The 14321-nt window shown below is 55.4% G+C and overlaps 1 protein-coding gene across 1 annotated transcript in view; it reads left to right on the forward strand.

Annotated features, from left to right (window-relative positions):
• Positions 1 to 14321, forward strand: part of DYSF (dysferlin) — a 109600-nt gene that overhangs the window by 32607 nt on the left and 62672 nt on the right. Inside the window, exons 25-32 of the mRNA XM_009884084.1 lie at positions 181 to 312; positions 753 to 919; positions 1483 to 1597; positions 1704 to 1809; positions 2439 to 2581; positions 3564 to 3737; positions 10015 to 10108; positions 10459 to 10536. Of these exons, the coding sequence (XP_009882386.1) occupies positions 181 to 312; positions 753 to 919; positions 1483 to 1597; positions 1704 to 1809; positions 2439 to 2581; positions 3564 to 3737; positions 10015 to 10108; positions 10459 to 10536 (1009 nt within the window). The remainder of the gene's footprint in view (positions 1 to 180; positions 313 to 752; positions 920 to 1482; positions 1598 to 1703; positions 1810 to 2438; positions 2582 to 3563; positions 3738 to 10014; positions 10109 to 10458; positions 10537 to 14321) is intronic.

The raw sequence follows: 14321 nt of genomic DNA on the forward strand, positions 1-14321 counted from the left end.
TGCTCTGCACGCTGTTGATGATGTCCCAATTCCCAGGGAGGCTCTGTGTCCCACCTACGCCCTTGCTTTCCTGTCTGAGGCTATGGGGGCTTCATACCCACCACCCCCAGCCTCGCATCCTGAGCATCCCCCATTAGTATCCTTCTCTGGGATATTAACGGGGCTCTCTGCCTTTGGTAGTACCCCCAGGAGGAGGCGATGGGTCCGAGGATCCCAGCCCAGATCCGGGTCCAGCTCTGGTTCGGGCTGTCGGTCGATGAGAAGGAGTTTAACCAGTACGCTGAGGGGAAGCTCTCCGTCTTTGCCGAAACTGTGAGTATCTCACAGGGACCACCCTAAAGGTTTTTTTTTTTTTCTCTCCAGTGTGGGGATCGGCTCCACCATGGAGGGGAGGGGGTGGGATGGACTGTGGGTGAGGGCACATCCCTAGGTGGGGGGTAACATTAGCTCCTACCAACCATGAGAAGAAAGAGCCGTTTCCACCAGCATCTAGCCTAAAAGGCCGGGGAGAAGGTTGGTAATGAGCTGTAAGGCCGCATTTTGGCTTCACACCTCCTTCTGCCTGCTGGGGGGGAAATCTGGGGCTGCCCATGGGGCAGAGGATGGTGTGTGAGGATGAGACGCTTCCCAGGAGGTTTGTCCCCAGGATGGGGCTCTCCAGGAAGGAAGGGATTATTCATGGGATTTCAGAAGGATTATTCATGGGATTTTGTGCCTCCAACGCAAAAACCTCTCTGCTTTTGCTCCCCCAGTATGAGAACCAGACTAAGCTGGCGCTGGTGGGGAACTGGGGCACTACTGGCCTGACCTACCCCAAATACTCAGATGTCACTGGCAAGATCAAGCTGCCCAAGGACAGCTTCCGCCCCTCGACGGGCTGGACATGGGCTGGGGACTGGTTCATCTGCCCGGAGAAGACGTGAGTGACGGTTTTCTGTGAAGAGCAGAGCCTGGATGGGCTGTCATGGGCACCCTGAAAACCTAAGCAGATGCTAACCTGCTGGCAAGGTCACCCAGAAAGCTGGATGGAGGTCTGGGGTGCCATGGGGTTTCCTCATCTGCCTGCCCTGTCTTTGGTAGGCAACAGCGTTAATGCAAAATGTGTCATCTCTGCAATGGGTGATGCCCCTGGCATGGTGGGTGCTGCACAAGTGCTCATTGACATGGTGGCCCCAGCACCCAGCTCACTGGGGTGCCTGTGCAAGCCCCACGCTGAGAAGCTTTGGAGGTGGGATCCCAGTGGGGCACTGAGGGGGTGGGAGGGGATAGTGGATGCTCAGCACAGCTCTGCCATCTTCTTGCATTGGATTTACACCTTGTGTTTTGCCTCCGCGGTGGAAGAGGCTCAGGAGGCAAAGCATGTGCTGGGGTGGTGTGGCAGGCTGCTGGAGGAGGGAAGACACAAGGCCATGCTGTTGCCTGTGCAGGGCTGGGAAGGCGGGAGGGGAAGGCCCTGATGCCATGCATCACCCCGGGGTGCAGGTTGCTGCATGATGTGGACGCCGGGCACCTGAGCTTCGTGGAGGAGGTGTTTGAGAACCAGGTCCGGCTGCCTGGAGGCCAGTGGATCCACATGACTGATGCCTACACTGATGTGGTAAGGACGAAGCGGGCAGCCAGCGGCAGGAAGCCTCTGGGGGCTCAGGGGAGATTTAGGCATCTGCTGGGCACTGTTTGGTTGAAAACAACCCTGCATCCCACAGAATGGGGAGAAGGTCCTGCATAAGGATGAGATTGAGTGTCCTCCAGGCTGGAAATGGGAAGATGTGGAGTGGGACACGGACCTCAACAGAGCTGTGGATGAGAAAGGTATCAGAAAGCTGTTTTCATTCTCGTCACTCTGCCTATCATGGTGTTTCCTTCCATGGTCCCATCAGCAGTAGGGATGATAACATCCCCTTCATGGCTGTGTGAGCTACCCCACTAGCTTCAGGAGAAGGGGGTCAGGCCCTGGGGGTACCCTCTTGCCCTTGCTCTGGCTGCAGCTGAGGCTGTGGTGTGGGCAGTCACAGAGGCAGCACATTCCTTGCTGCTGGAGAAAGGGCAGGCTGTTCTTCTGGAAGATCTTACCTGTCTTCTGGTGAAGGAGAGACTGAAGGCATCAGGCCAGAGAGCATCCAAGATGGTCACAAGCATTGAGGTTGCCTGAGGAAGAAAGGACAGAGAGGAGAGTCCTCAAGCTGTGACTCTGAGCCAAGGGCTGGTGGAACACCACGAGTCTATCACCTGGGCATTCCCAGTGGGACACCTCCATTCAGTAGCAGCATGAATAGTTCCTTATCTGCGTGGGCCAGCAAAATGGGAAAGCGCGTTGTGTCTGGACAAACCTTTGCTATTAAAGCTGTTCCAGCCTGGACATATGTGAAGAGAGCTCTCTGGTGGGAGGCAAGGTGGGGGCTCTTCTTCCCCCTTCACCCAGGTGTCCACTTCTGTCCAAGGCTGGGAGTATGGCATCACCATCCCACCAGACCGCAAACCCAAGGCCTGGGTGCCGGCTGAGAAGATGTACCACACGAACAGGCGACGGCGCTGGGTGCGGCTCCGCCGGAGGGATCTTGCGCAGATGGAGGCCATGAGGAAGGTAGGAGAGGGGCTGAGGAGAAGAGGGGGGAAGTGGGTCGGCGCTGTGTCCCTGTCTCTCCATGCAGAGGTAGAGGTGCTTGGCTTTCTGCAGAGACCCTGCCGTGCTTTGGAGCCCAGTGGCCCTGGTTTCTGTGTTGGAGCAGGCAGTAGCCTCTGTGGTTTCAACCATGGGAATCAACATCTCCCAGAGGTGGAGACGACTCCAGGGGTGCTTGGTTGGGCTGGGCGGGATGGGGACCTTTGCCAGTGCCGCAAAGCAGCTCGGGGGACCGGGGCTGGCGGAGGTCCCCAGTCTGTCCCCTGTCCCAGTCCTGCTTCCCTCTAGGTGGTGCAATTTGACTGCAAATGCCGTTGAAACGCTACCACTCTTCCCTCCCCCCAGCAAGTTCCCCACGACACATTCCTCCCCTTTCAGCACTTTTTCTAGATAATTGTGGCTGGAAAACATGGGGAGCCACTGTCAGCCCATTTGCCAAAGGGGTGCAAATGTCACAGAGAGGTGACACAGCTCTGGGTAGAAAAAGCCTTCATGGGCCTGTGACTGATGCCCCAGGGTCCCATGGTGGCAGAACTGTGGTGGCCTCGGGAGAGATCAGAGGTAGTGGCAGGCTGGGAAGATGGAGGTGCTGGTGCTACACAGGCCTGGGCACAAAGTGTCCCCCTCCGTGCTCAGCACGGACATCCCCCAGCCCACTGGGACCCTTCTCCAAGTGGGGTTCACCCCACGGACTGGACGAAGGGCTGAATCCCCAAGCTAAGCTGGAGAGATATGGGGGGGACACATGGTGGGACACCTGTGGCAGGCAACAACTCAAAAAGGCTGGACCCAGGTTTGGGTGGGCACCACCCTGCCCGTGGAGAGCCCCATGCGCAAGCAGCTTTGCCCCTCAGCTGTGTTGGGGTCCCACCATTGCCACCTGCCACCTGCAGAGGGGCCGTGGAGTGGTGGGACCGAGCCCTGACGTGTCCCTGCTCCACAGCACAAGCAGGAGGAGCTGGACGGAGAGGGCTGGGAGTATGCCTCGCTCTTTGGCTGGCGCTTCCACCTGAAGCATCGCCGGACCGACACCTTCCGCCGCCGCCGCTGGAGGCGCAGGATGGAGCCCCTGGAGCGCACCGGGGCCGCCGCCGTCTTCGCCTTGGAGGGGGCCCTGGTAGGTACATGCCTTTTCCCCCCAAATTGCCGCCTCGGAGGGGGACCTTGGTTGGGTCTGCTCTCACCTTTCTGTCCCATCCTAGGGAATGGACCTGGAGCAAAGCTCATTATCTGCTGATTGTTATCTGCTGCCTGCACCCGCTGCTGCTTGTTTAGCTAATATTCTGACTTTTTTAATATACTGGATTTCATAATCTTTTGGCTTTTCCAATAACTAAATGAGAACCAACCACAGCAGTACAAAGCCCCTATTATAGGGCTTTTTATTTTTTTTTTCCCATTTGGCTCTCCCCCTGCCCTCCCCCCCCCTCCCCTTTCTCTGCTCTGTCCTCCCCTCCATCTAGCGTTTGAACCCAGCAGCTCCTCTGGGAAACAAGCAGCTCCGTGGCATTTGCGGGCATCAGCCCTGAGGTCACGCTGGCCCCATCCAGGAGGGTCCCGCTGCTGCCCACCCCTAGGGCTGCTGGTGGGACCCTACCTTTTCCTCCTCCACCCTGGGGCTTGTTGATGTGATTTTTCAACCAGACTCTTCATCCCTCTGCGTCTCGGCAGAGGCAATCAAGGAGGATTTCGCTGGAAATAGAAATATCTTTAGAACAGATATTAGGAAGAAATTTTTCACTGTGAGGGTGGAGAGGCACTGGAACAGGTTGCCCAGAGAAGTTGTGGATGCCCCATCCCTGGAGGGGTTCAAGGCCAGGCTGGATGGGGCTTTGAGCAACCGGGTCTAGTGGGAGGTGTCCCTGCCTATGGCAGAGGGGTTAGAACTAGATGATCTTCAAGGTCCCTTCCAACCTAAACCATTCCATGATTCTGTGAAAACCCTATAGCATGGAGTGTGTGTCCAGGCAAATGTGTGTGAGTGTGTGTATGGCCATGGAGCTGTGCAGGAACCCTCTGTGCCCTTTCTGCATCTCTGGGGGTGAGGGGAAGTGGGTGGGTGGGGAGTCCCATGAGGCTGCCTTGGGTCTCAGCTTGGTTGTGAAGCTTTCCAAGGGCTCAGCCGTGCCCTTGTTTCGCCTTCGCTATCCCGCAAATGAAACGGGTTTGTGAGTTTGGCTGCTGTGCTGGGGAAGGGGGAGATGACGGACCTGTCTGCTGGGGGTATCGGGGGATGCGGGGGAGACCTGGGGAGGAAACTCCTTCCCTGTGTGTGTGGGGCAGAGGCAAAGTGGAAGAGGAGAAAAAAGCCCCATTAAAATGGCGATGTGGCAACGTGCCTGGGAACCACCACTTGCTTCGCTCCTGATGATGCTGATGTGGTGGCAGGGTGTCCCTGGTTGATTTAAGTGTCCCCGAGCTGCCCCAGGCTGCCAGGGCTGCCCTTTCTGGCACTCCACCCCTTAAGCCTGTTAAACCTGATGTTACCTACTTTGCATATTTATTTGCTAAGCATTTCTTAGCCGTGTCAGTCAGTGTTGGAGTGCCCAGTTCTTAGCGGCCTCCCAAATCTCTCATTTATGCCAAGGTTATAGGCTATAACTTTTGTTTATTTACATAGAACAAATCAAATTTATTATTATTTTGCCTATTTTCGAACTGAAAACAATTCTAGCAAAAGAAAAAAGCAGTTGTTCTGCCTTGCCATGCCTTGCTTTCCCCTTGCCCCCCTTCCCTAGCAAACACTGCCCTCAGTGTCACTGTTGCTCCTGTGCGACCCCAATGCAGATGTCCCTTTCCCTTACGCCAAGCAAATGTCTGAACCATAAATTTTCCTTGCTTGAACGTCAGCAAAACACAAGAAAAACCCTCCGTAACAGCAGGGTCCCGGTGGAGCACCAGGTCCCGTTGCTGTAGGACTGTGCTGCTCCTGGGTAGGGTGATGCTGTCCGGCAAGGAGTAGTGTTTACTTCAGGCGTGGAGATTTTGGGGGATGCTGTCCCCGCAGGGTGACAGCTCTGGAGGGAGCAGCCCGGGAGAGTGGCAGGGGAAACCCTCCCCAGCCCTGGCTCCGGCTCCCGGCAGCCCGGTGGGTGCAGGACCAGCCTGCCTGTCCTTCAGGCTCCGCTCGCCAAATTCCCCTCTGCAGTAGGTCGCTCTGGCTCGCCTCCGTGCCCTCATATTTTGGTGTTACTGGCCACATTTTGTGTGGTTGCTTGGTTTTCTGTGGATTGCTGTATAAATGATCTTGCCATACTTTCTGGTTTTGCAGCTTCATGCCTTTCCAGCTCTCCCCTCTTGCTTGAAAGACTTACGTATTTTTCCAGGATGCTCCATCCCAAAATAATACCTAAATTTACACATTGTCTCCCATCCAGCAACCCCAGACCCTCTGGACCTGTGCAGGGTCGACCCCTCCATCCACGGGAGCCACAAGCAGGAGAAGGGGCTCAGTGTGATGCCACAGAGCTGGGATCAGGGTGGTGGGGTGAAGAGATGCCAAGGATGGGAAAACACGAGCGGGTGCTGAGGGCTGGGAAGGGTAGGCGCTGATTTTCCGCTGTATCTGTTTCCGATTATTTTTTTTTAATGCAGGCAGAGGGAGGTAGCTTTGGAAGACTGAGATGTCAGGGAAAAAATGTCTGAGAAGGGCACCCGGATGGGGCAGCAACTGGAGTTTGAGCTGCCGCTGTCAGCCCTGATCCACACCAAAGCGGAATAAAGATGCTGTCGGGAGAGGGAGCCTGGAGCATCCCCCAGCTCAGATTTTACCCAGGCCTGGGGCCAGGGCTGCCCCAGGCAGGGCCCCGGCCGCCCCAGGCTCCCAAAAAAAAACGTTTGTGCTATTTTGTGGTTGTGGCATGGGTTGCCCCGAGCCCGCCCAGCAAAGGAGCCGTACGGCGGTGCAGGGAAACCGAAGCAGAGGGAAGATTAAAGTGCAAACTCAGACAGAACAAGTCAACACTCCAAGTGCTAATTTCTCAAGCTATTTGAAAGGGTTGGTTTCCAACAGGAAGATAATACCAAACATGACCAGAAGGAATGTGTCTTGGATGCAGGAATGTACGGATGGTGCTTCGGGTTTCGGGGCCTCCCTCTTCCTGGGGATGCTCAGCCGTGCATCGCTCTGGCCTTACCAAACCGAGCAATCGCTTCCATTAAGACATGCTGGGGTCAGGGTGACCCAGAGCTGGCAGAGCCCCAGTGGGTTGCTCAGCTGCTGAGGCAGGTTTTGTAGGAGCTGGGGACTCCTTGGCGGAGGCTTTCCCAAAAATTCCCACTCCGGCGGTGCTGCCCTTGCCGAGCTGAGCAGCTGCAGCCCTGGGGCTGTTGTGTGGGGCTCAGCACCTTTGTAGGGTGAGCTCAGGGTCAGATGGACCCTATGGGGTGTCAGCATCTGCTCCCAGGGGGTCCAGCTCGCTGCAGCAGAAAGAGCCGGGGAAGGGGAGGGGTCTGCTGTGCGGCCGGGTCCCCCCAACTCCTGCCCCTCGTCTGGCTCCTCTGTGTCACGACCGCCCTCCAGACCCATGCGTACTTGCATGCACACGTATGTGTGATTTCTTTTGCATGCTCGCTCTCCCCAAGCACGTGCTCACTCCTGCTTTTGCTCAGAGACTTGGATTTCACTGCTCACGCGTGCTCCGTCCTTCCCCTAACTCCAGACAGTGGGGATGGGGGAACGTTCCCAGATCCCCCGTCCCATGGGAAGCAGCTTCAGGGACAGGCAGGGCGGTGCTGCCCGAAGCCGGGCCACATACTGCTGCAAGGGCTTGTGGTGCTGCCACGTGGCACTGGGTTTTGGCTGCCTTGGATGCAATTAGCCCGATTGGATTTGGGGTGCCCGCTGGGGTGGGCTGAGCTGCCTCAGATGTTGCTTCCCATTGATTCATCTGCTCCCTCCTGCTGCCCCCAGACATGGGCTCTCCGATGCAGAAGGATGGCGGCTCTTTCCTTCTTGGTGTGCCATTTTCTCGGCAGTCCTTGGAGCCTTCCTGCAGCCACCCACATCTTGGGACAGTCGCCAGGTGGCTTAGAGCAGGATTCTGCTTAGGAAAGTAGACCCGTGGTGAGCCCATGAGTGTCCTGGGCAGAGCACCCCATCCACCATGCCACCCCCTTTGCCGTTGCCGTGACCACCCTGCCCTCTCCATTGCCTGTGACTTGGCATCCCCTTCTACCTGCGGGGACACCCACAAACCGCCTGGTGCTTATTGCTTGTTGCAGTGGGTCCCAGGTGACTAATGGGGAGCTTGACACCAAGAAGTTGGTGATGCAGAAGGCTTTTAGCACTCCCACCCATACCTGAAACGTGGAGCCAGCGTAACACCACTGCTTGCAGCACTATCTTGTCGTTTCCTCTCTTTTTGCCTGTTATTTCACCTGTGCATCTCCCCCCTCCCTTATAAGCTGGGCAGCTGTCCTTTCCCTTGGGCTTGCTGGCTTAGCCATCACCTCCATCATATCAGCTTGGTCCTGGGTTTCCCTCTCTGGGACAGTATGTCCCAGCTTTTTTGGGACCTGCCATTTGGCAGCTTGCTTGTCACTGACAGTCATTTAAAGAGAAGGACCACGGGACGCAGTGTGGCCCCCAGGCATCTCTCTGCCCTCAGTCCAATTTCTGGGAAGCCCAAGAGCTGAGCTCTGCAGCTCGAGGCTGTCTCTGGTTTCTGATGGAAAGCCCAGTGGCTCTACCCTGGAGCCGCGGGCAGCCTTCCCACCCTGCAAGCCCCATTTCCTCCCATCCTCGTCCATAAATCAGCTGAGGGAAACCTTTGGCAGATGGAGAACTTTGGGTTTTCCATGCCAGGCTGGAAAATCTTGCCTGTTTCTGCCGGTGCTTATGCCCCAGCTTTGGCTCTGCGCTGACCGTGATTGAACCACCGCTCCCCAGGCAGGAGAAGAGCAGGGACATGAGTGAAAGCAGGGAGATGACAGCCAGGTCGAGCACATGGTGCGACTGGGGTTTGGCTGGGGTGGAGGGCACTGGTAATGTAGCTTTGTGGCCAGACTACCAACTGGCTGCACCAAGCATGGCAGTCCCGGTGGGAAAGCCCAATGGCTGCTACGTTGCGCTGTGCACGGGGTCCTGCTGCAGGACCCAGTATCTGGGAAGCCCATGGGGACAGGGTGAAGGGGGGAGATCATGGGGGGATACACCATCCTGCATGGAGACCCCAAAGGGCAAATCATAGTCCTGAACAGGAGCATTTTCCAACTTGCCCTCTCCAAGGTGTGCTTTCTATGGTGTTTTGGGGTGTGAGGAGCCCCTTTTCCCTGTGATGCACAGACCTTGGGGGGGGTCCCCAAGCGCTTGCTGAGGGCTTCAGAGAGCAATCCCTGCCTGGCTCAGCTCCTGGTCTCCTCCACTTGCCATTCACCAGGCTGGCAGTGGGCGCAGGTCGGGGTGGTGGGACTAGGGGGGACCGGCAGTCATAAAAATAACTGAGGAACTATTCAGCTCCCGTGGGGAGGGATGCTGAGGAAGGGAAGCAGCTCTGTAAGTTGCCTTGCAAACCCTCGGCGTGACCTCACTGCTGTAAAAACGACGCAAACCCCAGGGCTTCCCCTGCAGACAATGTCACGGTAATTGTGATTCCTGCCTGGAAAGGCAAGGAGGGTTCTGCAGATCACCTAAGCTCCTGATGCATTTTTGGGATTTGTCAGCTCTGGGCTATGGAAACTCCATCCCGGTCTGTTTTTTTGTTGTTTATTTTTTCTTTGAACCTTCTTTCTTTTCCTTTTTTCTTTAAACACCCCTCCTGTCTCTCCCTAGCATTCGATAATTGAAAAATATTTCAAGATCAGATTTACACTCTCCAGGAAGTTACCTTTAGGCTCCTTTTCCTGCAACTATATATTTCAAGCCGAATGCGGCAATTAGGAGGTGATAAAAGGCCGGCTCTCCAAGGCCAACACAAGAAGAAGGAAGGGCGGTGGATAGGGTCGGCCGAGGCTCCCCCCTTGGGGCAGCGAATGGGGCATTTGCCTGTGTTTGACACCACCTGTATCACTGTTCACAAAGTTTATACTCCATTAATTTTGCTTGCAAGGAGATTTAGTGAAATTGCCTTAACTACTAACTACTGTTTCAAGAATCATGAACTTTATGGAGAGGCTTTTCCATGCTGGTGAGATGCTGGGAAGTGGGATGTGAATTGGTGACCCTTGGGCTGCTTTTGGTGTCGTGTCTTGTTCCCTCCCAGCATGGTGTGGATCAAGAGTTGGGTCCTCTCTGTCCTTCTGGGGCAGGAGAGCCTGAGGGTCCCTCCAGGGAGGGTCCGAAAGTCCTCCTGGACATCCATGTGATTAATACCCTGGAGGACCCCATCCTGCAGGGAACCCCAGCTGCAGAGGGGGTCCCGGCATGACCGACCTTGCCTTGCTTTCTTTTGCAGGGCGGAGTGACAGATGACAAGAGCGATGATGGCAAATCCGTCTCCACCCTCAGTTTTGGTGTCAACAGACCCACCATTTCGTGCATATTTGACTGTAAGGCCCTGAGGGTCAGGAGGGAGGATGAAATTCCGCTGCAGTGAGTTCCGGCATGGAGCCTCTGCTCTGGGAACCCCATAGCTGAGCATTTCCCATCCTCTTCCTCTTGCCCAACTTGAGTGCAGGCGGATGGAAAAGGGGGGGTGGGCAAGGATGGGGTATGGCTTGTCCCCCTGGGAACCCCGACATGCTCAGGGCTCGGTGCTCTCTTGGGAAGCCAAGGGAAAGACTAAGCCAAGCTGCCCTCAGACGCAAACCTGGGGCTGGTTAAAAACTCAGCTATTCCCCTGGTGCCCTGCACTTATCCCTGGGCTCATCTCTTAATTGTTTCTCATTCCTCTGTACAGATGGGAACAGATACCACCTCCGATGCTACATGTACCAAGCTCGGGATCTGATCGCTATGGATAAGGACAGCTTTTCAGGTAAGCCCAGAAGCCCATGTCCACGTGTTTGTGCTTGTAAGTAGTGCTGTAATGGATGCTGGGGAGTAGTGGGGTCTGTAAAGCAATTTTTGGGTGATTTATTGATGTGATGTGGGGGATGTTCAGCAGCCATACAACAAAAGACGGCGGCATGAGGCTTTCCCAAGGCAACCAGCCTGATAGCTTGATTTCCCATCAGCAAAAAAAATCAGAGTTTCAAGAACTCTTATGTGAGAAACCAACCAGAAACCACAAGTTACCCAGGTCAGCCATGAGTCAGAGCTGTTTCCTTTGCTAATAGCTCCTTCTCTCCAGCTTGAGGTGATGCTGAAAGCCGGTGGCAAGGCTGGGTAGCAGACGGCTCAGGGGCATGACAAATAAAAACAGAGTGGAGGGCAGGGATGTTTACCATGGCACACCGCCTCGAGCCACCCCCCCCACGCAGTGTGTGAGCTGTGGGATCGCAGGCAGGACGGAGGGCTCTGGGCGGGTGTTGAGATGATGGAGCACGGGGCAGAAACCTCCATCAGATCTGCTCAGAAAAATTAAAAAGGGTGCAAGGATGTAATTAGGACCTCGGAGCAGACAGGCACCTTCTTCTGAGTCCTCCTGAAGTTTCTGCTTGGATTTATGTACCCTTGGCGTCCAGCTTGCTCCCAGATGGTTGAATCTTGGCCAGCCTCTTGCCTGCCCATGCAGGGCAGGGGGGCAGCAGTCTCCTGGGTTACGGGTTTGTGGAAGGGATTTGTCCTGTGGTTTGGGGAAGGGATCAAAGCTGAAGAAGGGAGATTCCATTTATTAGGAGTGAAAGAATTGATTGAAAATATGATTGGAAAGAAAAATACCTAACAGTGGCAAATATGTGAAACGGTTCGCATTTGTTTTCACGACTGAATGTTATATTGAGCTGCTGCTCCTCTGCTCTCCATCCTGGAAACTTTGCAAGGGGGCTGGGAGCCAATGACTGGGGGGATTCCTTGATGGAGTTGATGCCTGAACCAGGCATCCTTCAGACTGGACTGTAAAAAGTGCTCCTTCATGGAAAATAAGTGGGGTCACAGGTGGAGAAAAGGGTGTCCTGGGCTTTGAGTGAGAAGCTTTCCATGTCCTGCTGCTCAACACATCGCCAGGACAGCTTCAGGCACTTCTGAATTGCCAGACTTGAGCTGATGTGGTTGGGATGTCCTGTGATTGAGCTCGTGTTTTCTGGGTTAGGAAATGAAGCTAGAATAAGGTATGTCGCTTTATCCTTTGGGCAGCTGTGTTGTCATTCGGTGCTGAAGGGTGCTTGGATGTAGGTGGCTCGGTTTTAGGAATGTTTTGTTTGCAGCAGAGGCTGAAGTGTAGCTGTGGGGATGGGAAGGCATGCCAGGGAATGGTCCTTTGTGTTTGACCTGAGCAAGGACCAGCCCCCCACCAGCTGGAGGGTCCCGCATCCACTTCTCCATGGGCTGGACCATTCCAGCCAGGTGGCCCTGCGGCTCCTTGGTGCTTGTGACCAAAGCTGCCTTTGCCCACACCCGTTAATGCTTTGGAGTGTCACTTTGAGGTGGGAAAGCAGGACAGTGGGGACGTTGCTGTTTACTTCTGACTCAGAGCTGGAGCTGCGGCGATGCAGAAAGTCCCCATCAGTTCAGTGCCCTGTGGCAGGGACCACATCTGAGACCTGAGCAGGTCCCAGGGCAGGTATCCCTGGAGGACTCATAACCCTCTGCAGTGATGCCTGCAGGCAGGATGCATCCATCATCCCTCCAAGACTGTCATTGACTGTCTGCCACGGGGATTTGCAGAGGGGCTGAGCACGGGCTCGCCCACCAGTGTTGGCACAGGCGTGACGGATCATGGATGGGATATAGGGACAGCCCCCAGAAGTGGTGCAGCGTGGGGACCTGCAGCGAGGAGCAGCCTGTGGGGACACCTGGGCATCACCATGTCAGGCAGTGGGACCACAGTCCCAAGGGGGTCCTGCTTCCCCCAGTATTTTGAAGCAGAGGGGTTCGGGGGGGTGGACAGAAATGCCCTGGAGAGGTGCAGAGCACCCAAACAATCACCCAGTGTCTGTGCCCACCGAGGTCCCGTCTCCCCTCCGCCTCCACAAAGGATTTGTTGTTCGAAGTGGTGGGGACCGAGGTGATCTCATGGCCCCGATCGGCAGAGCGGGGAGGGGAGTCCCTTCCTTCGGAAAAACCCAGCCAAGGACAACATGAGTAACAACATGCCACAATGTGGAATTGTGATCTCCGCTGCCTTAACAAAGCATAAAGGAGTTCATTAAGGGGGCTTTACACAGTTATAAAAATAAACCTTCTGTGCACACGAGGGTCTAAACAAAGGGGCTTTATGGAGGCCTCCTTTAAAAAGAAGGCGGCGGGGGGGGAGGGGGAAAGGCAAAAAAGCAAATCCAAATCCATGGTTTTTTGTTTATTGTAATGCATTCTGCTTTCCTCTTACTGGAAAAAAGCGCGTAAGTGGAAAAGGTTCTTCCCAGCGTGAATACTGCTCTCTCCAGCCGGCCACCTCGCAAACAGCCCCGGCTCATTAAACACGTCTGCTGCGGTCCGGACGCCAAGAAAGAAAATACACACCCCCCCATCCCTGGAAAAGGGGAGGGAGTGTGGGGGACGCCGCCCCGCTCAGCCAGCCCCGCGTTCAGGTGTATGGGGGATGCTCCTCCATCTCCAGGGCAGGCAGGACATGTTTTGCTCCCAGCATAAGTGCTCCCCGACAGTGCTGGTGTCGGGGTGTGCAGGCTGTTTTGTAGGGTGGGGGGACCCTTCTGGGACTGCGGGGCTTTGTGCAGTGCTGAGCACTAAAGGTTGCGTTTGTAGGGTCTGCCATGTTCCTGGCTGCCAGTAGGTCTCTTGGGACTGGCTTTGGGGTCATGCGGGTGGTACCTCGCTGCATGCTGGTGGACCCCCATACACTGTCTGGTGCATCTGTGTCTTGTGGTGGCATGTCATGCTGGGTGCCAGGCGGAGGAGGTGGCCTGTGTCCTTCCAAAAAGGCCCACGATGTCTCCTACCACTGTGGAGGTTGGGCTTTGCAGGTAACCAGAGCTCAGGGTTCTATCTGGGACTGATCAGGTGGGATGCAGCAATCATGGAGGTCTCATCTCTGACAAGGACCAGCAGGTACTCTCAGGTTATGAAGGGTGTTCAGTCTCCACAGGGTCTTATAATGTGATCCCACGGCATGTTTCAAGCCTCTCACCCAGCCCTTGATCCTGGTTCTGTCACTGCCCGTCCTGTCCCCATGCCCAGTGCCACTGCTGGTGTGGGCTGGATGTCCATTAGCAGGTTTGGGGCACGTGCTCTTTGAAGCTGTCTGGAAGGGAAGGTGTTAGAGAGGGTTCAGGTTTCGTGTTTCTGTTGTTAATTGATTTCAGACTTCTTCTGTTAATTGCTTTGGTTGTTAAGGGAGGCTACTCCTCACTATTTGGTGCTGCCTTGAAGTGAGAAGCCTCTGGCTTTTTCCCAAGTTAGGGGTGAGACACTTTGTTTCCAGCTCAATGCCTACGTACAGGGGTTTGATGAGATCTTGGAGTACCCTAGATGTCTGCATGGGGCTGGCAGATGTGAGGCAGCAGCCCTAAGGGAGACCCAGAGCCATCTGGTATGGCAGCTGGAGGCCAGGTGGGATAATACGCAGTGCTGGGAATCCAAAACCCTCCCGAGGGCTTGAAGGTTACCAAAGCTCATGCCAAGGGGCTGAGAGGATGACTCTGGCTGGTTGCTGGCTGCATCCTCAGCTCCTATACCTTCTGGAGATATTAAAGACCCCAGCAA

The sequence above is a fragment of the Charadrius vociferus genome, unplaced genomic scaffold, assembly GCF_000708025.1.
Source record: "Charadrius vociferus isolate BGI_N301 unplaced genomic scaffold, ASM70802v2 scaffold544, whole genome shotgun sequence".
NCBI lineage: Eukaryota > Metazoa > Chordata > Aves > Charadriiformes > Charadriidae > Charadrius > Charadrius vociferus.